The following is a 22,181-nucleotide window of genomic DNA, read 5'->3' as shown; positions in this document are numbered from 1 at the left end:
GATGACATGTATTTTTTCCCCTGTCCCTGTTTTGATACAGGTGCATGACAATGGTCCATTTTAAATTGAAAAAACGAATTTCACACATATATTATTTAGTATATGTAAAGACAAGATTAGTCTGATGGGTGACAATATTAGCCGAACACCTGTGAGTTATATATTATCACTTGTGAATTATGCCCAGCATAAGGCAAGAAACAATGCCTTTTTTGTTTTGAACTTTTTCTAATCATAGTCACACACCTCATGTAGCCTAGCCCATAAGCCTATATGTTTGTAATCACAACATAGTGGCCAAATAGCTTCTTTTAAAAGGAAGCACATTAATCCACTTTACAACGGGTGTGGAGCCTAACTGTCAGCGCGTGAGTTTCAAGTTTGGGGAACATAATATTCACCATAAAAATGCACCTTTATAATAAAAGCATTTACATGCAGAATCGAATTTGTGGTCACTTTTGATAATGGTGTTTTCCCGCTAATGGCATTGCTGCACTTATAATGTGAAGAAATAGCTTAACAGTTTATCAACATTTTAAGCTAAACGTTCTGATCTGCTGCATCAGTCTCAGTGCGTAAAAAAAAAGTGTTTTTGATGGTAGTGGTTGTATTAATTTGGGAACTATCGCATCCAACAACTGTCCCAGACTCTTTGGAATATGTATTTCTCGCACAGAATAGGAGGTCAATAATAGGTCAACTTTTGTACTAGGGGGATAGTAGAATGACATAGGCTAGTGCTTGGCTGTTCGTTAGGCCTACTTATCTTGTTGGCTGACGAAAAGTAAATGTGGACAGTTCTTCCAATATCTTCAATATGCACCTCGGAATTGGAAAAGGACGCGAGCATTTGCGTCCACGATGTGTCTGTCTTCACTTGTAGCCTGTAGGAAAGACCCAATCAAGTGACGGAGAGCCATGTGAGTGAGATGAGAGGTGCTTCAGAGCGGCCAGCATTTCGGGAGAAGGGGTGCAAAAAGGCATGGATTATGGCCACACAAAGTGGATGCCGCCAGGAAATGCAAGGCATTATCAAGTGCTTCTCAAATTGTGAATGAGAGATTGACTAAGTGTATACGGCCTGCGCAAAAAAACCAAAGCAGAGCTCATGCCTTTCAAGTGACTTATTTCAAATATTAGAGTCTCATCATGCAGCTTTAGTGTATTAAAAATCTAAACATATAGCCAAACGTTTATAGAACAACTAAAGTTACATTAATAACTCTAAATTAAGCATATAGGAGTCCCTATTTCTTTTGTTAACTGCTCAACAGAGAATAGCCGCATGTGCGCACTCCCTCAAATCGTTTGGAGAAAATATCCTTTCTATTTTATTCAGCTCTGTTCAATTGTATTCTTCATACTATAAAATAATGCCGCAGAATTCGAAGCAAATCTTGTCTGCTAAATGAACAAGTGTAGCCCTCAGCCATTTGGCATAGTTAGATCAGGACCCAACATAAGGACAACTCAGAGTATGCTGTTCTGTTCTTCTGAAATAGACTACAGTTTCGTCATATCATGTTTCTTTAGACCTGTCTAAAAGAAATGATGGATTTATTGTGAAGGTGTAGGATATATTACATGGATTTATTGTGAAGGTGTAGGATATATTACATGGATTTATTGTGAAGGTGTAGGCTATATTACATGGATTTATTGTGAAGGTTTAGGTTATATTACATGGATTTATTGTGAAGGTGTAGGCTATATTACATGGATTTATTGTGAAGGTGTAGGTTATATTACATGGATTTATTGTGAAGGTGTAGGTTATATTACATGGATTTATTGTGAAGGTGTTATTTGCTTGACAATCACCGGCTGACGAAATTTCGTGACCGCTACAGCCCTAGTTGTGACCCCGATGTTTCTCCCAACAGGTGCTGTGCGAGTTCAAGTTTGAGTTCCTGCGAGAGGTGTGCAACCACGAGCACTACATCCCTCTCAGTCTGCCCCTCCCGTCCGCTCACATCACAGGTCAGAGGTCATCTGGGGTTCACAGGGACCCAATCGAAGTCCGTTTAACACCGTTGCATTCATTACACCGCTTAACACTTTTCTTTTCTGTTCTTTCTCTTTCAGACAATGCATCACAAGAAAAGCAAAGTGCTCAGGGTAACTATTGGTCCCGTGTTGTGATATTCACATGATGTTGTACTGGTGTTCTTTACCATACGACCGGAACTGGATGGAATAAACAACCCATCATTTAGTTCTAACATTTAGTGTAGTGGTGGTTGTGCAGGAGAATTCTCGTATGGGCAGCAGTAGTATATGGCAGTTTTTCAACCTCTGGTACTAGGACCAGCTCTGGTCAACTGAGATGTTGCTTACCAGTCACTAAAAGGATTAGCTGACATCAATTTAGTCTAAAGTGTTGGAGGAATGCTTACATTAAAACTAAGGAAGGAAGGACCATAGCTTTCTGGTCTCTGCTATAAAGAAGGTTGAGAACCACTTGTACATGAGCTCTCTCTCTCTCTCTCTCTCTCTTCCTCCCACACTCTCTCTTTCTGCCTCTTTCTCTCCCCTGTCTTACTCCCCCCCCAACCACCTCTCTCTCTCTCCTTATTCTCCCCCTAGTGGATGTGCCGGAGTACAGCCTGACGGGCGAGTTCTGCCGGAAGCACTTCCTGACGGGCTTGTTGCTACGGGAGCTGGGCCTGGCGTTGCAGGATGAGCAGGACCTGCGCCACCTGGCCCTCGCCAGCCTCAAGAACCTGATGGCAAAGCACTCGATGGATGCCCGCTATGCCATGAAGGTACGCCACACACGCCAACGCCATGCACCAGATGATAATATAATGTCGCCAATGGCACCCTATTTTCTATAGTGCACTACTTTTGACCAGAGCCCTGTAGTTGAGAAGTACACTATATATACAAAAGTATGTGGACACCCCTTCAAATTAGTGGATTTGACTATTTCAGCCAGACCCATTGCTGACAGGTGTATAAAATCGAGCACACAGCCGTACAATCTCCATAGACAAACATTGTCGGTAGGATGGCCTTACTGAAGAGCTCAGTGACTTTCAACGTGGCCCCATCATTAGGATATCACCTTTCCAACAAGTCAGTTTGTCATATTTCTGGTTCCAGATCTGATCATGTAATGTTTGTCTATAATAAAAGTTGTGACGGTAAGCTAGGGCCAGGTAGCAATATTAGCCTGCTTCCAGATCTGTTTCTGTTTTAGTTTAGCCAACTCCTCTGATTACCGTTGTGAGTTGCCTGAAGTGCAAGCAGATCTGGGACCAGGCTGTACCAATATTGATGTTCCACCTAGGAAACTGAAATGTTCTGATTGGACAGTGTACAATGTACTACAGCTGACCCAAACGTATACACAGTAAAAATCACTTTTTATTTTGCCTTTCATCACGTCACACTTCCAGGAGTGTTCTCTGTGTCGAGATTTTCTCACAGATATTGGATTGACTAAAAGTGTGTGTGTTAGGAAAGTGAGGCGCATTACAGTGGTGGCTAGGATGATATGAAACAGCAGGAAATCATTAATCTGGACACACACACACACACCCTATCCTGCGGTTCGGTGTACAGGAAGCATAGGGCACTATGTACAGTAGGGAATAGGGTGCCATTTTGGACTCAACCCCAGACAGCCAGAACCCATCTGAGATTAGAAGCCTGCCAAACCCAACACTGTACAACTGTTGACAGATCTCTGTTCCTCTCTCAATCAGGCACGGTTTAAAACCCCTGATATTTACTCTCTGTAGGTCTGTCGCTCACTATCGGTGTCTCTCGCTCTATCTCTGTCTCAAATTCTCTCTCTCTCTCTATTCCCTCCTTTTCTCTCTCCTCTCTGTCTCCTCTGTTTCTTTCTGCCACCCCTCTCTTTTCTCCCTCTGCCCCTCCCCCTTTCTCTCCTACCTCTCTCTTCATATTCTCCAGGATAAGCAGGCGAGGATAGCGTCTCTCTACCTGCCTCTGTACGGCCTCATCCTGGACAACATGCCTCGCTTCTTCCTCCGAGACCTCTTCCCCATCTACTTCACCTCCAGTGACCAAGTAAGAGATCTATTTAAACAGTGAACTGTGTCCCTCTGGCCCAGTGCAGTTACAGTGAAATGTTTCCCTCTGGCCCGCTGGAGTCACAGTGAAATGTTACTTTCTGGCCTAGTGGTGTCACGGTGAAATTTTTCCCTCTGGCCTAGTGGTGTCACGGTGAAATGTTTCCCTCTGGCCTAGTGGTGTCACGGTGAAATGTTTCCCTCTGGCCTAGTGGTGTCACGGTGAAATGTTTCCCTCTGGCCTAGTGGTGTCATAGTGAAATGTTTTCCTCTGTCCTAGTGGTGTCACAGTGAAATGTTTTCCTCTGTCCTAGTGGTGTCACAGTGAAATGTTTTCCTCTGTCCTAGTGGTGTCATTGTGAAATGTTTTCCTCTGTCCTAGTGGTGTTAGAGAACTCTTTCCCCCTCTCCAGGGTTCAAGAGATGACCTGAGTGTGGGAGTGGGCGTGGCAGGTCCGGTGGCTCACGTCATTCGCCATGGTAACTCGGTGGATGCCTCCTTTTCCAAAGAAGTGCTCAACTCTATCACAGGTAGTGTGTGTGCGTGCATACTTTTGCATGTGTGTAGGCGTGTTTGCAACTGTGTGTGCACATAAAGGTCCATAAATCTAACTCCTCCCCCCCCAGCCTTCTCCTCCCTGGCTGTTTCCACGGGTAACCATGCCGACTCACGGGGTTCTCTGATCAGCATAGAGTCCAACCCCAGCACCAGTGACAGGAACAGCGAGAAGATGGACGGGTGTGAAAAGGTGAGAAAGATGACAACACTCACTCAGCAGTATTTCATAATTAAAGAAAGAACAAAAAGAAAATAGCTACAGCATAAAGAAGAATGTGTGTCTTCCTCCTCCTCTCTCTCTCTCTGCCACCCCCTCTCTACCTCTCACCTGTCTTCCCACCTCTCTCCCCTCCCTCTCTCCTTAACTTCTTCCTTCCTTCTCTCTCTGCCACCCCCTCTCTACCTCTCACCTGTCTTCCCACCTCTCTCCCCTCCCTCTCTCCTTAACTTCTTCCTTCCTTCTCTCTCTGCCACCCCCTCTCTACCTCTCACCTGTCTTCCCACCTCTCTCCCCTCCCTCTCTCCTTAACTTCTTCCAACCTTCTCTCTCTGCCACCCCCTCTCTACCTCTCACCTGTCTTCCCACCTCTCTCCCCTCCCTCTCTCCTTAACTTCTTCCAACCTTCTCTCTCTGCCACCCCCTCTCTACCTCTCACCTGTCTTCCCACCTCTCTCCCCTCCCTCTCTCCTTAACTTCTTCCTTCCTTCTCTCTCTGCCACCCCCTCTCTACCTCTCACCTGTCTTCCCACCTCTCTCCCCTCCCTCTCTCCTTAACTTCTTCCTTCCTTCTCTCTCTGCCACCCCCTCTCTACCTCTCACCTGTCTTCCCACCTCTCTCCCCTCCCTCTCTCCTTAACTTCTTCCTTCCTTCTCTCTCTGCCACCCCCTCTCTACCTCTCACCTGTCTTCCCACCTCTCTCCCCTCCCTCTCTCCTTAACTTCTTCCTTCCTTCTCTCTGCCACCCCCTCTCTACCTCTCACCTGTCTTCCCACCTCTCTCCCCTCCCTCTCTCCTTAACTTCTTCCTTCCTTCTCTCTCTGCCACCCCCTCTCTACCTCTCACCTGTCTTCCCACCTCTCTCCCCTCCCTCTCTCCTTAACTTCTTCCTTCCTTCTCTCTCTGCCACCCCCTCTCTACCTCTCACCTGTCTTCCCACCTCTCTCCCCTCCCTCTCTCCTTAACTTCTTCCTTCCTTCTCTCTCTGCCACCCCCTCTCTACCTCTCACCTGTCTTCCCACCTCTCTCCTCTCCCTCTCCCTTAACTTCTTCCTTCCTTCTCTCTCTGCCACCCCCTCTCTACCTCTCACCTGTCTTCCCACCTCTCTCCCTCCCTCTCTCCTTAACTTCTTCCTTCCTTCTCTCTCTGCCACCCCCTCTCTACCCCTCACCTGTCTTCCCACCTCTCTCCCCTCCCTCTCTCCTTAACTTCTTCCTTCCTTCTCTCTCTGCCACCCCCTCTCTACCTCTCACCTCTCTCTTCCCACCTCCCACCTCTCTCTCCCCTCCCCCTCTCCCTAACTTCTTCCTTCCTTCCTTCTCTCTCTCTGTCATCAGTTTGCCCGGCCTCAGTCTCTGATAGGCTTTGGATCTCGCTTTGACAAGCTGGACCAGGCCGAGACTCGCAGTCTGCTCATGTGTTTCCTACACATCATGAAGACCATATCGGAGGGTGAGACACATAGTGTTACCTCCATGCAGGTCCAACTGTATAATTCACTACAGTACGCTCCAAAAGTATTGGGACAGTGACACAATTTATTTACTTATTTTATTTTGGGTTTTGAAATTATACAATGACTGAGGTTAAAGTAGTAAAAAGTTACGTAGTATGTGGACACCACTTCAAATGAGTGGATTCGGCTATTTCAGCCACACCAGTTGCTGACGTGTGTATAAAATTGAGCACACAACCATGAAATGTCCATAGACAAACATTAGCAGTAGAATGGCCTTACTGAAGAGCTCAGTGTCTTTCATCGTGGCACCATCATAGGATAACACCTTTCCAACAAGTCAGTTCGTCAAATTTCTGCCCCGCTAGAGCTGCCCCAGGCCAACTGTAAGTGCTGTTATTGTGAAGTGGAAATGTCACCGCGAAGTGGTAGGCCACACAAGCCTCCCAGAACGGGACTGCCGAGTGCTGAATATTGGTTGTCCCCGGTTGCAACACTCACTACTGAGTTCAAAACTGCCTCTGGAAGCAATGTCAACACAATAACTGTTAGTCGGAGCTTCATGAAATGGGTTTCCATGGCCGAACAGCAGAACACAAGCCTAAGATCACCATGTGCAATGCCAAGCGTCGGCTGGAGTGGTGTAAAGCTCACTGCCATTGGACTCTGGAGCAATGGAAACGCGTTCTCTGGAGTGATGAATCACGCTTCACCATCTGTCAGTCCAAAGGACAAATCTGGGTTTGGCAGATGCCAGGAGAACGCTACCTGCCCGAATGCATAGAGCCAACTGTAAAGTTTGGTGGAGGAGGGATAATGGTCTGGGGATGTTTTTCACGGTTCAGGCTCTTAGTTCCAGTGAAGGGAAATCTTAACACTACTACATACAATGACATTCTAGACGATTCTGTGCTTCTAATTTTGTGGCAACAGTTTGGGGGAAGGCCCTTTCCTGTTTCAGCATGACAATGCCCCCATACATAAAGCGAGGTCCCTACAGAAATGGTTTGTCAAGATCGGTGTGGAATAACTTGACTGGCCTGCACAGAGCCCTGACCTCAACTCCATTGAGGATGGGATTAATTGGAACTCCGACTGAAAGCCAGGCCTAATCTCCCAACATCAGTGCCCGACCTCACTAATACTCTTGTGACTAAATGGAAGCAAGTCCTTGCAGCAATGTTCCAACATCTAGTGGAAAGCCTTCCCAGAAGACTAGAGGCTGTTACAGCAGCAAAGGAGGGACCAACTCCACATTAATGCCCATGATTTTGGAATGAGATGTTTGAAGAGCAGGTGTCCACATACCTTTGACCATGTAGTGTATTTGGGCCAATATTCACGGCACGCAATGTCTACATCAAGCTTGTGACTACACACATTTGTTGGATGTATTTGCTGTTTGTTTTGGTTGTGTTTCAGTTCATTTTGTGGACAATAGAAAGGAATGGTGCATAATGTATTGTGTCATTTTGAAGTCACTTTTTTTGTAAGTAAGAATAAAACATAAAGTCTCTAAACACTTCTACAGTGATGTGGATGCTACCATGGTTACGGATCATCCTGAATGAGTCACGAATGATGATGAGCGAGAAAGTTACAGAAGCACAAGTATCATCTGCACTTTAACCTCGGCCATTGCGTCATTTCAAATCCAAACTGCTGGAATCCAGAGCCAAAACCGCAACAAAGAAGTGTCACTGTCCCAGTGCCTTTTGGAGTGCACTGCATATGTGTTCTTTACGTAGTTATATGGTTAACCCCTTCACTACCAGACCATAGCCAATAGGACAGTGGCCTGCTAGCAATCGGACCATATGCTAAGCCCACACTGCAGTAGCCGGGAAGCTGGTACCAATTCCTTGGTGTTAACCTCTTCCATACCAGACCGTAGCCTACAGTAGGGTTGTTACGATACCAGTATACTCGATTTTCCATGGCAACAAAAAGAAAACGGGAAGAAGTCTAAACTATGCCTTATTGGTGCTAACGCTTGGGAAGTGACTCTGGATGACGAAAATAAGGCCGTTCATTTGTTTGTTTTGCTTGCTATGATACTTAGAGTATCGCGATACTGGCACAATCAATAGTCAATTTCTTGCTTTTGCACAGTGAAGTAGTACAAGTACAGGTACGTGTGATAAGAACACTGCATTTTCTTCTATTTGCAGAGGTGATGGTTTCCTATTGGCACCGAGCCATACACCAGGAGATCTCCGACTTCTTCAACATCCTGGAGTGAGTATCCACAGTGTTAACACTTCCTGTGTCCCTGTGTCGCTGGGCAGATACTACAGGTGGCTGGATACATTGCGTTTATTGTCAAAGACACGGCTGCCCATTTCAGACTTCAAATAAGTAGTTGAACACGCAAAGCTGGGAAGAAGTTGAATAAAAGGAGAATATGGAGAATTAAAAAGAGTGTTCTTGCTGACTCAAGCACACTAATGAGAATTGTTCCGCTGACTTACACTTTAATGTGGTTGGGTATTGGTGCTGGTGTCTCCAATCCAATATTATTGCTTGATGACTAGCAGAAACCTCCTAAAGGACCCCCCCCCCGGTGAAATGGAAAAGCTTACGTTCTCAAAAGATGAAATGTGTGATCGTAGTTTGATAATGCAACACCCCACACCTGATAAAAACACTAGCTTTTACAAAAATAATCACATTTGTGTTTAAAAAAACAGTTGTGATCTAATTCACAGTTGTGATATATTCATTGCCAAATGAACGGTCTTGTCAATCAATAAAAATCTAGCGCACTGCATACTTGTACTGTAGGCCTATCACATGCTGAAGAACAAGAACCCTCTGACGGTGTTGTAGTGATTGATGTTGCTTCGAAGACCGTCCTGCCACTGAAATGGACATAAACAGTGTCTCCCCTCCAACGGAACACTGTTCCACCGTTTCCCCCTCACATTATTGATCAATTCACCATTCTTCACTAAAACACTGTACATTGTGTAACAGAAATGGTTCATTCCTTTTAACCTTGGTTGTAAAGAAGCCTATAGAGGAAGAGAAGAAATGATTACATTTTTTGTTTGACCATACCGCATAGATGTATACTGAACAAAAATATAAACCCAACATGCAAAAATGTCGAAGATTTTGCTGAGTTACAGTTAATAAAAGGAAATCAGTCAGTTGAAATAAATGTATTAGGCCCTAATCTATGGATTTCACATGACTGGGCAGGGGCACAACCATGGGTGGTCCTTGGAGGGCATAGGCCCAACCACTGGGGAGTTAGGCCCACCTACTGGGGAGCCAGGCCCAGCCAATCAGAATGGGGTTTTCCCTACAAAAGGGCTTTCTTACAGAAAGAAATACTCCACCCCCTCTTCATACGATCCCGCTGGTGAAGAAGCCAGATGTGGAGGTCCTGGGCTAGCGTGGCTTCACGTGGTCTGTGGCTGTGAGGCCGGTTGGATGCCCTGCCAAATTCTCTAAAACGTTGGAGTCAGCTTACGGTAGAGAAATGAACATTCAATTCTCTGGCAACAGCTCTGGTTGACATTCCTGCAGTCAGCATGCCAATTGCGGTCCGGATTGAATCTAAACCTAACTTGAAGTTGAACTTTAATAAGCTTAGTTGAACTTGAACTTTAGTAGTTGAACTTTAGTAGGCCTAATGACTCTGTCCTCTCATTAGGTGGAGGGGGGAAGGAGGAAGGTGTACATATCAGAGAGAGACAGAGGAGGAAGGGAATAATGGGAGACTTGGCAGAGGGGAACGAATGAGACTGATAAAAGAGTGAGAGAGAGAGAGAGCGGGGGGCTGTTAAACTGACGAGAGTTATAGAGAAATAGGCTCCAACTTTTCTCCCCGAGCCTCCACTCAGCTCTGCAGTAAATTCACTGCAGTAAATTCACTTTCCTGTCTCTGCTGGAGCTTCAGTTTTTATAACACACAGCTCCAAGACACACAGTGCTGTAGTATCTCTCCTCAGCTCACACTGGACACACACACACACACACATACATACACACACACATTGTGACTGCACAAGCACACACATGTATTGTGACAGCACGCACACACATGCTTATAAACTTATATACTCAACACACACACCCTAATACACACTCTCTCCTCTTCCTCTATGCAGGCTGTGTCTCCAACACTTTAGATTCCTGGGGAAGCGCCACATAGCCAGGTAAGTATCAGCCTTCCACAGGGGCTTTTAGCTGATACTATGTACCTGCTCCCACTCAGAGGTTTTGTGTGTGTTCATGTGTGTATGTGTGTGTTCATTGGTTTTATCAATGAAAGACATGCAACAGAACCTTGTGTCAGATTGTTTGAAATGTAATGTTTGCTCAACAGCCAGACACACACACACACACATTCAACCACACACACATTCAACTACCCTCCCCCCAACTGACACACAGTCACATACACACTTAATGTGCATAATATATGCGCATGCAACAGTCGGTCACACACAAACGGAATATGTGTACTGTATGCGTATGCACACATACCCAGACTACTCCAAGGATCCAGGGTGGGGCTCACTGACTGTCTCCCTAGCCACAGCTGCTGCTGCCTGTGTGTCTGTCTGTGTGCATGTGTGTTTGCGTGCTTGTGTCTGTATCTACTGGGGAGACAAGAAAGAGGGTGGATCCCCTGCCAACCCCATAGTTCTGCTGCTGGCTGCAGTCGATAGAGGGAGGGAGAAAGAGAGGGTGGAGAGGATGGGGGAAATGTGATTAATGGCAGACACACAGATGTTGACAACGAGGTGGGCGAACTGGGACGTTTCTCACTGTTGTGGTTGGCAAGAGCATGGTAGTTGGGGGGAGGGGGTCTGTCTGTTTGCTGTGTCTGTCTGTTTGCTGTGTCTGTCTGTTTGCTGTGTCTGTCTGTTTGCTGTGTCTGTCTGTTTGCTGTGTCTGTCTGTTTGCTGTGTCTGTCTGTTTGCTGTGTCTGTCTGTTTGCTGGTGTGTGTCTGTCTGTTTGTTGGTGTGTGTCTGTCTGTTTGTTGGTGTGTGTCTGTCTGTTTGTTGGTGTGTGTGTGTCTGTTTGTTGGTGTGTATGTGTCTGTCTGTTTGGTGTGTGTGTGTGTGTGTGTGTGGTGAAGAGCCTGATCACATGGATATGCTCTCGTGAGCTCAAACCAGTGTGTGATGCTGTTCAATTCACACCTCAGATATAGATATTGGGGTACACTTTGTGTGTTTGTGTACGTGGATCCTGGAGCATTCATAGGCTTTCCCAGCCAGACTTTTTCTCTTCGCCTGAATTTTAATTCCTCTCGTCTAATTTAATTTGTCCTTATTTCCTCCTCAATGTGAAGAAGAAGAAGAAAAAGCAGAGACGTTTATTTTTTTCTTTTTGTTCTCTTTTTGTCAGAGCCAACAAAAGGCTGGGAATGTGGCGTTTTTAACTATGTCAGGCATTAGGAGAATAAAAACGAAGGGGCTGGGAGACTTTTGACCAGAGCCAGTAAGTGCACTATAAAGGGAACAGGGTGCCATTTGGGTCACATACGTTGTCTGGGGCTGATAAGTTACATGCAACCTTAATCAGAGAGGCTGCTGGGGAATTTGAATAGTCTCTCTCTCTCTCTCTCTCTCTCTCTCTCTCTCTCTCTCTCTCTGTCTCTCTCTCCTCTTCTCTCTCTCTCTCTCCTTCTCTCCTTCTCTGTGGCGCCAACACTTTGATGCCTGTCTGAACTCAGTGTGAGCTCTTTTTTGAAGTATGCTGATGACTTGTGCATCCACAGCGCTCTGTAAAGGTTTTGCTGAGACATTCATATAACGTTTTCCGTGTAAATTGCGCCTCATTGGTTTTTATTTCCAGCACATCTCTCTGTTGAGTGGATACAGCCTAGCAGGAGCATACATACAGTAACACACAACACACCTGTAACACTGGTTGTGTCCCAAATAGCACCCTATTCACTTTATGGTGCACTACTTTTGACCAGAGCCCTATGGCCCCTGCTCCTATTCCCTTTATAGTGCACTACCTTTGACCAGGGTGTACTACCCTTATGGGTAGTAGTAGGGCACACTGCCCTATCCCACCTGGACAAGAGGAATGATGACCTGGCCTCCACAATCACCCGACCTCAACACAATTGAGATGGTGTGGGATGAGTTGGATCGCAGGGTGAAGGAAAATCAGCCTACAAGTGCTCAGCATATGTGGGAACTCTTTCAAGACTGTTGGAAAAGCATTCCTCATGAAGCTGGTTGAGAGAATGCCAAGCGTGTGCCAAGCTGTCATCAAGGCAAAGGGTTGGCTACTTTGAAGAATCTAAAATATATTTGGATTTCTTGAACACATTTTTGGTTACTACATGATTCCACTTTTGACTGGTACTGTATTCTCAATATAGCTCATCCTAATATACCTACTACTGTACATACCATTTTATTTCCTAATTAGATACTGTCTATACACATCATGTATTTATATTCTAGATTCTGACACAGGCTCTAATAGATCTACCCCTGGACTGTTAATAGGACCAGTTCTGCTATTTCTTGAGTTCTTGTTTAGATTTGTTTTATTATTTGTGTGTGTTTGTATTGTATTTGCGAGACATCCTACCGCACTGTTTGACGCTAGAAACGTAAGCATTTCGCAGGCATCTGCATATAACACTTGACATCTGTGTATGTGACCAATCCACTGATTTTGATTAAACAAAGGCAAATAGGGTGCCATTTGGGACCCATCCACTAAACGTCTGTTTTCCGTGACACTTGTCAGCGTTTCTGTAACATTGATAAGGCATGAGACACTCGTAAACACTGATATGACATGTTAACACACTGATCACACTGGAATGTGTGTCCGTTGACCTTGCTCTTGCCTCCCCCTCTGTGTTTTCTCCTCCACGCTCCACGTGTTGATGTGTGTATTGATGTGTTAATGGATGGTCCATGTGACTGCACATGTATTGATGGCCACACTTTCATGTGCGGCAAAGACTGACTTCTTACTGTTTAACCCTAAAACTTCTGCTGGTGATATTGTTGTGTGCGCGTGAGGGTGTGTGTGTGTGTGTGTGTGGGTGTGTGTGTGTGTGTGTGTGTGTGTGTGTGTAGCTACTGCATGGCTTTGCCGCTGTCATATGTAAGCTAATGATCACGTAGCATTCATATGGCATGATGACCATCCCTCCTCCCCATCATCCCTCCATCCGCTGCTCTACATTCTCTGTGTGTACTGACCGTAGTAGCATCAGTGACCTGACCACTAACAAATCTGCTAATTGAGATGGCATTAGCTGGTCTCGTTAGGCTCAATTCATCTGTTCATCTCTGTCACCACATACACTAGCTAATGTATTAGCAGCAAGCAAACAATCTTCCAACTAATGCTCTATAGCCCTTAAAATAGTTCCTAACTAACGGCAACCTCAACCTAACATTGGAAAAATGAATTTATTTCTCTATCTAACGCCACTAAACCCGCTACTTTGCTGTGGCAGCGTTCAATACTGAAATGACCCCTTCCTCTTTCTGCTTGGCTTGATGGCTTTAGCCCACCTGATTCCACATGTTTCAGAGTAGGAGTGCTGATCTAGGTTCAGGACCCCCCTGTCTATAATAATCTGATTCATTATGATCTGAAAGGCTAAACTGATCCTAGATCAGCTCTCCTACTCTGAGATGATTGGTAAATTTGGGTTGTGATGTTCAAATTGACAATGAGGAGGAAGAGTATGATAATGATGATGATGCTGTTACTTAACGCTGGTGTCATTGGCTTGTGAACAGGAAGCTAGCGGCCGTGGTAAAGCTGGCCCAGGGCACCCAGAACAATGGCACCCTGAAGGGCTCTAACCATTCCACCCAGCCCTCCACAGGCCTGCTCCCTCAATGGTAAACACACAGTCGCTACCTGGGGGCCCTCCACACAGGGAGCAGGGTGAAGTTTTCCCTACCACCTGTTCTTGGATCAGTTTAGCGTTTACCCCACTAATGGTTAAGGTTAGGACTGGGGGAGGGGAATCTGTACCTAGGGGAAAACTTCACCTCGGAGCTCCACACAGCGTCCGACACATACTCACACACACACACGTACCCTTTTCACACTACTGAGCTGAGCTGAGCCGAGCTGTACTCTGCTGGCCTGGTTACGCATCCACTAAAGTTGCTGGAACCGGGCTGGAAAGGACCATGTGAAAGTAAGATATCAGAGCCAGTATAATATAGTTCAGGTTGTCCCCACGGTGAAAAGGGTGAATAAATACAGTGGAGTTCAGAAAGTATTCAGACCCCTTGACCTTTTCCCCAAAAATTTAACGTTACAGTTTTATTGTAAAATGTGTGTAGATCGATGTCAAAAAGTTTTAAAAAAGTTAAAGGGGGTGTAGACTTTCTACAGGCAGTATATGTAACAATAGCTAGGTGTCTTACATTGGGGGGGGTTTACTGGACGAAAGCTCTAAATAAAGTGGAACAGAAAAGCTCCTTTCTGCCTCTATATCCCTCAACTCCATGTTAAGTCCAGTAAACTATACGTTTTTAGTCCAGGAGACTATAAATAGGACTTAAACCAGCCGAGTTTGTGTACACCATTTGTCCTGTTATGAGTTTAGTTCACCATTGCTGCTCATCAGTGTCGTCTTCATGGTCCTGAACAAGTGACCATCCATGGTGGACATTGTGAGTGTGTCATGTGACATAGTGTGGCCACACTGTTTGCCCAGCATGCCCCCCAGTGTCTACCATACATGTGGCGTGGTGTAATTGGCTAGTCCTTTGTCTGCATATCCTCCCTCATTAAAAATAGGATCCCTGTCTTAACGGCAATCCCGTTTAACTACGTGGACGCATTAACATGTGTGTTGTCACGTTACAGGGGATGTTGTTTTCTCAGACATTTTCACACACTTAGGACCAATCCCAAATGGACCCCTGGACCCTACGCCCTATGCACTTGTGGAGATCTGATAAGATTTGACAGGTGCAGTCAATAAATGGTCCTCCAAGGTTAATTGGACATTTCCCCATATTGCTTATACCAATCACGTTCTCTCAGATCTCCACAAGGGCATAGGGCATAGGGTGTACTGGTCCGTTTGGGTTTGGGCGGCAGTGCAGAATTACAGGCTGTTTTTGAGGTGGAGTGAATATATTGGGTGTCGTGTTCACGAAACGCAAAACATTATGAAACGGGTAAAATGAGCGTTCCTATTGGATAAGTTCACGGAGTATCTCTCTTTGTTTCAAAACGCTTTCACCTGTTTCGTCTGTTTCGTGCTGAACACCACCCCTTGTGAGGTTGAAAGTTATGTGTTGTGTGTTTGACCCCTGACCGTCCGGTCACCAGGATGCTGTCAGGACAGGATGGCCATCGGCACGCCCGCTCCCAGACAATGCCCATCATCCGGGCCAAGAACGCCCTGACCAACCCCAAGCTGCTGCAGATGATGGAGACTGGTAATGTCCCCCCGAGTACTCCCGCCTAACAACACTGCTGGGCAATGCCACCCCGGTCCCATTTCAAAACTGTTTAGTTCACATCAATGTGTTCTGTTATTTAGTTGGTTAAGTTAGCTTTTGTTGTCCTAGGCCAATAGCTTGTTTTACTTTTACCAACTGCCAATAGTGCTATTTCTTATCTATTACAGTGCTGAGTAACATTACTTAGCTATTATAATTCTGTCTCTAGTGTTGTCTTTTGTTAGGTGCGTGAGGGTTATTGCTAGGGTTAGGGTTGGGCTGTTGTTGCTAGCTGTGCTGCTGTACCGTTGCCCTTTTTGCTGTCCTTCCCTCAGATGGGAACATCCCAGAGGGTGACCACCTGAGCCCGACGGACATCGAGGCCAATCTGTCCACCGAGGTGGCCCTCATCGTACTGGATGTCCTGGGCCTCTTTGTCCATCACCACAAGGTCAGACAACATCACTGACCACTGTCTGAATGGTCAAACACCGATACCGAAAACCTACAGACCTGTTACGGTTGCTCAACTTTCCCGAAATCCCAGTTGGAAGATTCCTGGAATCTCGGGGGAATAAACAGGAAATCCGACCAGGATTTCTGGAAAACTTGGGAATTGTAGGGGAAATTTCTAGAATTTTGCCTTATCCTAGACCTGTCATTCATGAGCCTATTTTAATACGCCACTTCCACCTTGTGGTTATTACTAGGAACTACAGTGACTTTTTCGCCTGAAATCTGTTTAACTATTCACTATTGTTTCACTTCACTGAATCTGAGATATTCAGTTTGTATTCCAAGCTAGGGATTTGTATCTTCTGTTGTTCTTGTAGGTTACTGTGCACTCCTCAGTCCTCAAGTTAGCTGTCCCTCAATACCTATAATTGCTATACTCTGTAAAGCAACCCGGCAACCTAGACATGCTGCTTTTTTTGTCTTTTGACTCTTTTATGATTCATATTACGTCTGTGTCCCAAATGTCACCATTTTCTCTATATAGTGCACTGATTTTGACAAGAGCCCTATAGGCCCTGGTCTAAAAATAGTGCACTATATATGGAATAGTGTACCCTTATTCCCAGACTCAATTGGTACCGCAGTGCCGGCTGGTGGACGAGATAAGGAATAGGGTGCCATTTGGGAAGCGCATATGTTGATTGTTGTTCATTCTCTCCCACAGAAACAGTTACTTCAGGACGAGGGTCAGAACCTGCTGATGAAGAAGGTGTTCGACACCTACCTCCTCTTCTTCCAGATCAATCAGTCCACCAGCACCCTGAGACATGTCTTCGCTGCCCTGCGCCTCTTCATACAGAAGGTCTGTGTACTGGCTGATAGCTCTCTCACACCCATGCACACTAACTGACTTCATATTACATTATTGATGCTGAACTCTCTCTCTCTCTGTCCCTCTTTCTCGTCCTTTCTCTCCTTCCCTACTCTCTTCTTATTTAACCCCATCTCTTCTCTCTATCCCCTTCCTTACTTCCCCTCTTTCTCCCTTCTTACACCCTCTCTCTCTCTCTCTCTCTCTCTCTCTCTCTCTAGTTCCCCTCTGCGTTCTTCCAGGGTAAAGCGGACCTGTGTGGCTGCCTGTGCTACGAGATCCTGAAGTGTTGTAACCACCGCTCCAGCTCCACCCAGACTGAGGCCTCCGCACTCCTCTACTTCTTCATGAGGAAAAACTTTGAGTTCACCAAGGGAAAGTCCATCGTCCGCTCCCACCTACAGGTCAGTCAGCGGGGATGGAGGGATGTGTGTGGTGTGGGGGTGGGTATGTGTGTGTGTGTGTGTGTGTGTGTGTGTGTGTGTGTGTGTGCCAGAGCTTTCTTTATTTTCACTGTTTTGTTCGGTGAACACAGGGCCTGGATAGAGAAAGGCCACGATATTTCTATGGCTTTGTTTACCTCTGAAACGGACAGTTTCGCAGCCGATCAGAGACCAGACACACATTGCCACACTGTTTCAGAGCGGGTGTGATTAGCGTCACCTTCACTCTCGTTCCCTTTCCCTCCTCTCTCTCCTCCGTCCCTCCAGCTGATCAAGGCAGTGAGTCAGCTGATTGCGGATGCTGGCATCGGAGGCTCACGCTTCCAACAGTCTCTGGCCATCATCAATAACTTTGCCAACGGAGATGCTCCTCTCAAGGTGAGAACAGGGACCGGAGTGAGAAATGTTTTGCATCCCAAATGGCACCCTATTCCCTTTAAAATCCACTACAGTGTATATCAGGGATGGGCAACTGGCGGGGGAAGTCAATTGGGGTGTCAACTTATGAGGTAGAAAATTAGACAACACAAGGTGCAATTTCTATATTTCGCTGTGTATCAACAGTTTTTCTCTTGTAATGTCAGTCACTAATAGTCACTCAATTAGCCCTTGTCAGCAAAACATTTTTTGATTGGTAAGTTAGTCTAGGGGCCAGCTATGGCAATAGGGTGGCGTTTATTTGGGTGTCAGCCCTGGTGTTGAGGAATTAGAGAGTTAGTGATTCCTCTCTTAACTCCCTCTAGTGACTAATAATGTTTGTATATGCTGCGACTGTGCATACTGCCCGTGTTTGATCTGATGTGACGTCATGCACATTGTTTCTGTAACTGAGCCACACAGAAGCCACAAACCCTTTGCCTGTGTTTACGGGCAAAAAGGACAATAAAACCTTTTATGAACTGTGACGTCATCGTGTATGATCCATCTGCCCTCCCAGAACACACCGCTCCCTGCCGAGGTGAAAGACCTGACCAAGCGGATCCGCACGGTGCTGATGGCCACGTCGCAGATGAAGGAGCACGAGAAGGACCCGGAGATGCTGGTGGACCTGCAGTACAGCCTGGCCAACTCCTACGCCAGCACCCCCGAGCTCCGGCGCACCTGGCTGGAGAGCATGGCCAAGATACACGTCCGCAACGGAGACCTCTCCGAGGTACAGTAGGACTGGGTTACTGGGATATGTTATGGGTTGTGTGATCTGATGCTATGTTGTGTATACAGGGTACAGAGGTATGTACAGTGGGTATCATAAGTATTCACCCCCTTGGATTTTTTTTCACCTTTTGTTGCGTTACAAAGTGGAACTGAAATGAATTCTATATTTTGTTGTCATAGATCTGAAAAATAGTTGTGGCATAAGTATTCATCCCCTTTGTTTAGGCAAGACTAAATTACACTGATCAAAAATATAAACGCAACATGCAACAATTTCAAAGTTTTTACTGAGTTACAGTTCATATAAGGAAATCAGCCAGTTGAAATAGATTCATTAGGCCCTAATCTATGGATTTCACATGACTGGGAATACAGATGTGCATCTGTTATTCACAGAACTTTTTTTTTTTTTAAAGGTGGGGGCGTGGAATGGGAAAACCAGTCAGTATCTGGTGGGAACACCATTTGCCTTGTGCAGCGCGACACATCTCCTTCGCATAGAGTTGATCAGGCTGTCGATTGTGTTCTGTGAAATGTTATCCCACTTCTCTTCAATGGCTGTGCGAAGTTGCTGGACGTTGGTGGGAACTGGAACACGCCGATCCAGAGCATCCCGAACATGCTCAATGGCTGACATGAGTATTCAGGCCAGGGAAGAACTGGGACATTTTCAGCTTCTAGGAATTGTGTACAGAGAATTGCGACATGCTGATACATGAGGTGATGGCGGCGGATGAATGGCACGACAATGTTCCTCAGGATCTCATCATGGTATCTCTTTGCATTCAAATTGCCATCAATAAAATACAATTGTGTTCGTTGTCTGTAGCTTATGCCTGCCCATACCATAATCCCACTGCCACCATGGGGAACTCTATTCACAACGTTGACATCAGTGAATCGCTTGCCCACACAATACATTCTGTATACTTCTGGCCCCTCCTTGGACACTGTGTTAACTAACCTCCAGACGAGCTTCAATGCCATTACAACTCTCCTTCCGTGGCCTCCAACTGCTCTTAAACGCAAGTAAAACTAAATGCATGCTTTTCAATCGATCGTGGCCCGCACCTGCTCACCCGTCCAGCATCACTACTCTGGACGGCTCTGACTTAGAATACGTGGACAACTACAAACACATGGGTGTCTGGTTAGACTGTAAGCTCTCCTTCCAGACTCACATTAAGCATCTCCAATCCAAAATTAAATCTAGAATCGGCTTCCTATATCGCAACAAAGCATCCTTCACTCATGCTGCCAAACATACCCTCGTAAAACTGACCATCCTACCGATCCTCGACTTCGGTGATGTCATCTATAAAATAGCCTCCAACACTCTACTTCAACAAACTGGATGCAGTCTATCACAGTGCCATCCGTTTTGTCACCAAAGCCCCATACACTACCCACCATTGCGACCTGTACGCTCTCGTTGTTTGGCCCTCGCTTCATACTCGTCGCCAAACCCACTGGCTACAGGTTATCTTCAAGTCTCTGGTGGCTGGTCTCAGACGATCCCGCAGGTAAAGAAGCCAGATGTGAAGGTCCCGGGCTGGAGTGGCTACATGTGATCTGCGGTTGTGAGGCGTTGAACGTACTGACAAATTCTACAAAACAAGTTAGCAGCTTACGGCTTACGGTAGAGAAATTAACAATAAATTATCTGGCAACAGCTCTGGTGGACATTCCTGCAGTCAGCATGCCAACTCCCTCAAAACTTGAGGCATCGTGTTGTGTGACATTACTGCACATTTTAGAGTGGCCTTTTATTGTCCAGTGGATGAATTATCTTGGCAATGGAGAAATGATCACTAACAGGGATGTAAACAAATATGGAACATTTTGGGGATCTTTTATTTCAGCTCATGAAACAGGGGGCCAACACTTTACATGTTGCGTTTATATTTTTCTTCAGTGTAGTTCAGTTGTAAAATCTGGTTTAACAAATCACATAATAAGTTATATGAACATCTGTGTGAAAAATGAAAAAATGACTACCCCCTTCCTCTGTCCCCCATACATACATACATACATACATACATACATACATACATACATACATACATACATACATACATACATACAAACAAACAAACAAACAAACAAACAAACAACATCTGTAAGCTCCCTCAGTCAAGTATTGCATTTCAAGCGCAGATTCATTAACAAAGACCAGGGAGCTTTTCGAAAGCTTAACAAAGAAGGGCAGTGATTGGCAGATGGATAACAATAACAAACCAGACATTGAATATCTTTTCATGCATGGTCAAGTTAATGATGGATGATGTATTAAACCCCCCAAACACAACAAAGACACAGTCGTCCTTCAGAACTGACCTGCAAGACAAGGAAGGAAACTGCTCAGGGATGTCACCATGAGGCCGTTGGTGATTCTTTTAAACAGTTACAGAGTTCAATGGCTGTGTCGGGAGAAAAAACAGAGGGTGGATCAACAATATTGTAGTTACTCCACAATAATGACCTAAATGACAGTGAAAAGAAGAATGCATATATACGGAATAAAAAATATTGCAAAACATGCATCCAGTTTGCAACAAGGCACTAAAGTTGGAATAAACTTTTTGGTCTAAATGCAAAGCCTTATGACAACACATCAGTGAGTAACTGCCTCCTTATTTTCAAGCATGGTGGTGGCTGCATCATGGTATGGGTATGCTCGACATCGGCAAAGACTGCCCAGTTTTTCAGGATAAAAAGAAACGGGATGAAGCTAAACACAGGCATAATCCTAGAGGAAAACCTGCTTCAAGTCTGCTTTCCACCAGACATTGGGAGACAAATTCACCTTTCAGTAGGACAATAACGTACAACACGAGGCCAAATCTACACTGGGGTTGGTTACCAAGAAGACAGTGAATGTGCCAGAGTGGCCAAGTTACAGTTTTGACTTAAATCTGATTTCAAATCTAATCAAGAAATATTTGTGTTTTCATTTTTTATTACTTTTTAAGAAGAAAAAAAATCACAATTAAATCTATTTTAAACTCACTTTGTAACACAATAAAATGTGTAGAAATCTAAGGGGGTGAATACTTATTATACCCACTGTACCATCCCACCTCTGACACCATAGCATCAATTTTAGCGGGTAATTCAAACCCATTCTCAAGAAGCCTACCTCCATTGGAAGTGTTTATAATGCACTTTCCAAGACTAGGTTTGTCACCATGTGATAGTGTTCAGGGGCCATATCAGAGCAGGAGTGCTGATCTAGAATCATCTCACCCACTGTCCATGTAATCCAGGTAATCTTATTAATTGTGAACTAAAAGTCCAAACTGATCGTAGATCAGCACTCCTACTTCGAGACGCCTAGTTAATGATGTGATGGTATCTGTGATTAAACTGTTCACCTCCTTTCCTCCTGTTCCTCTGTCCCTCAGGCAGCCATGTGTTACATCCACATCTCAGCCCTGATCGCTGAGTCCCTCAAGAGGAGAGGTGAGCACAGCCCGGTGGGCCATAACATGGCAGTACTGCTAACAAGCTTGTGTGTGTGTGTGTGTGTGTGTGTGTGCGTGCATGCGTGTTCTCTCCA

General features: G+C 45.3%; 1 protein-coding gene across 10 annotated transcripts in view; it reads left to right on the top strand.

Moving 5' to 3' along the window:
• LOC112266050 (dedicator of cytokinesis protein 10-like) overlaps positions 1-22,181 on the top strand; it is a 155,312-nt gene that overhangs the window by 114,952 nt on the left and 18,179 nt on the right. For 9 of the 10 annotated variants that reach the window (XM_042295808.1, XM_042295807.1, XM_042295805.1 and 6 more), the window contains exons 30-46: positions 1,887-1,983; positions 2,089-2,121; positions 2,590-2,768; positions 3,925-4,041; positions 4,457-4,574; positions 4,671-4,792; positions 6,159-6,273; positions 8,449-8,515; positions 10,396-10,443; positions 14,027-14,131; positions 15,585-15,694; positions 16,033-16,148; positions 16,878-17,015; positions 17,246-17,428; positions 17,735-17,845; positions 18,405-18,620; positions 22,027-22,084. In XM_042295808.1, coding sequence (XP_042151742.1) covers positions 1,887-1,983; positions 2,089-2,121; positions 2,590-2,768; positions 3,925-4,041; positions 4,457-4,574; positions 4,671-4,792; positions 6,159-6,273; positions 8,449-8,515; positions 10,396-10,443; positions 14,027-14,131; positions 15,585-15,694; positions 16,033-16,148; positions 16,878-17,015; positions 17,246-17,428; positions 17,735-17,845; positions 18,405-18,620; positions 22,027-22,084 — 1,933 coding nt within the window. The remainder of the gene's footprint in view (positions 1-1,886; positions 1,984-2,088; positions 2,122-2,589; positions 2,769-3,924; positions 4,042-4,456; positions 4,575-4,670; positions 4,793-6,158; positions 6,274-8,448; positions 8,516-10,395; positions 10,444-14,026; positions 14,132-15,584; positions 15,695-16,032; positions 16,149-16,877; positions 17,016-17,245; positions 17,429-17,734; positions 17,846-18,404; positions 18,621-22,026; positions 22,085-22,181) is intronic. The other variant, XM_042295813.1, reaches the window with a different exon arrangement.

Source organism: Oncorhynchus tshawytscha, linkage group LG13 (assembly GCF_018296145.1).
Source record: "Oncorhynchus tshawytscha isolate Ot180627B linkage group LG13, Otsh_v2.0, whole genome shotgun sequence".
In the NCBI taxonomy this organism is placed as follows: Eukaryota; Metazoa; Chordata; class Actinopteri; order Salmoniformes; family Salmonidae; genus Oncorhynchus; species Oncorhynchus tshawytscha.
This window is presented reverse-complemented; position numbering and strand designations above follow the sequence as displayed.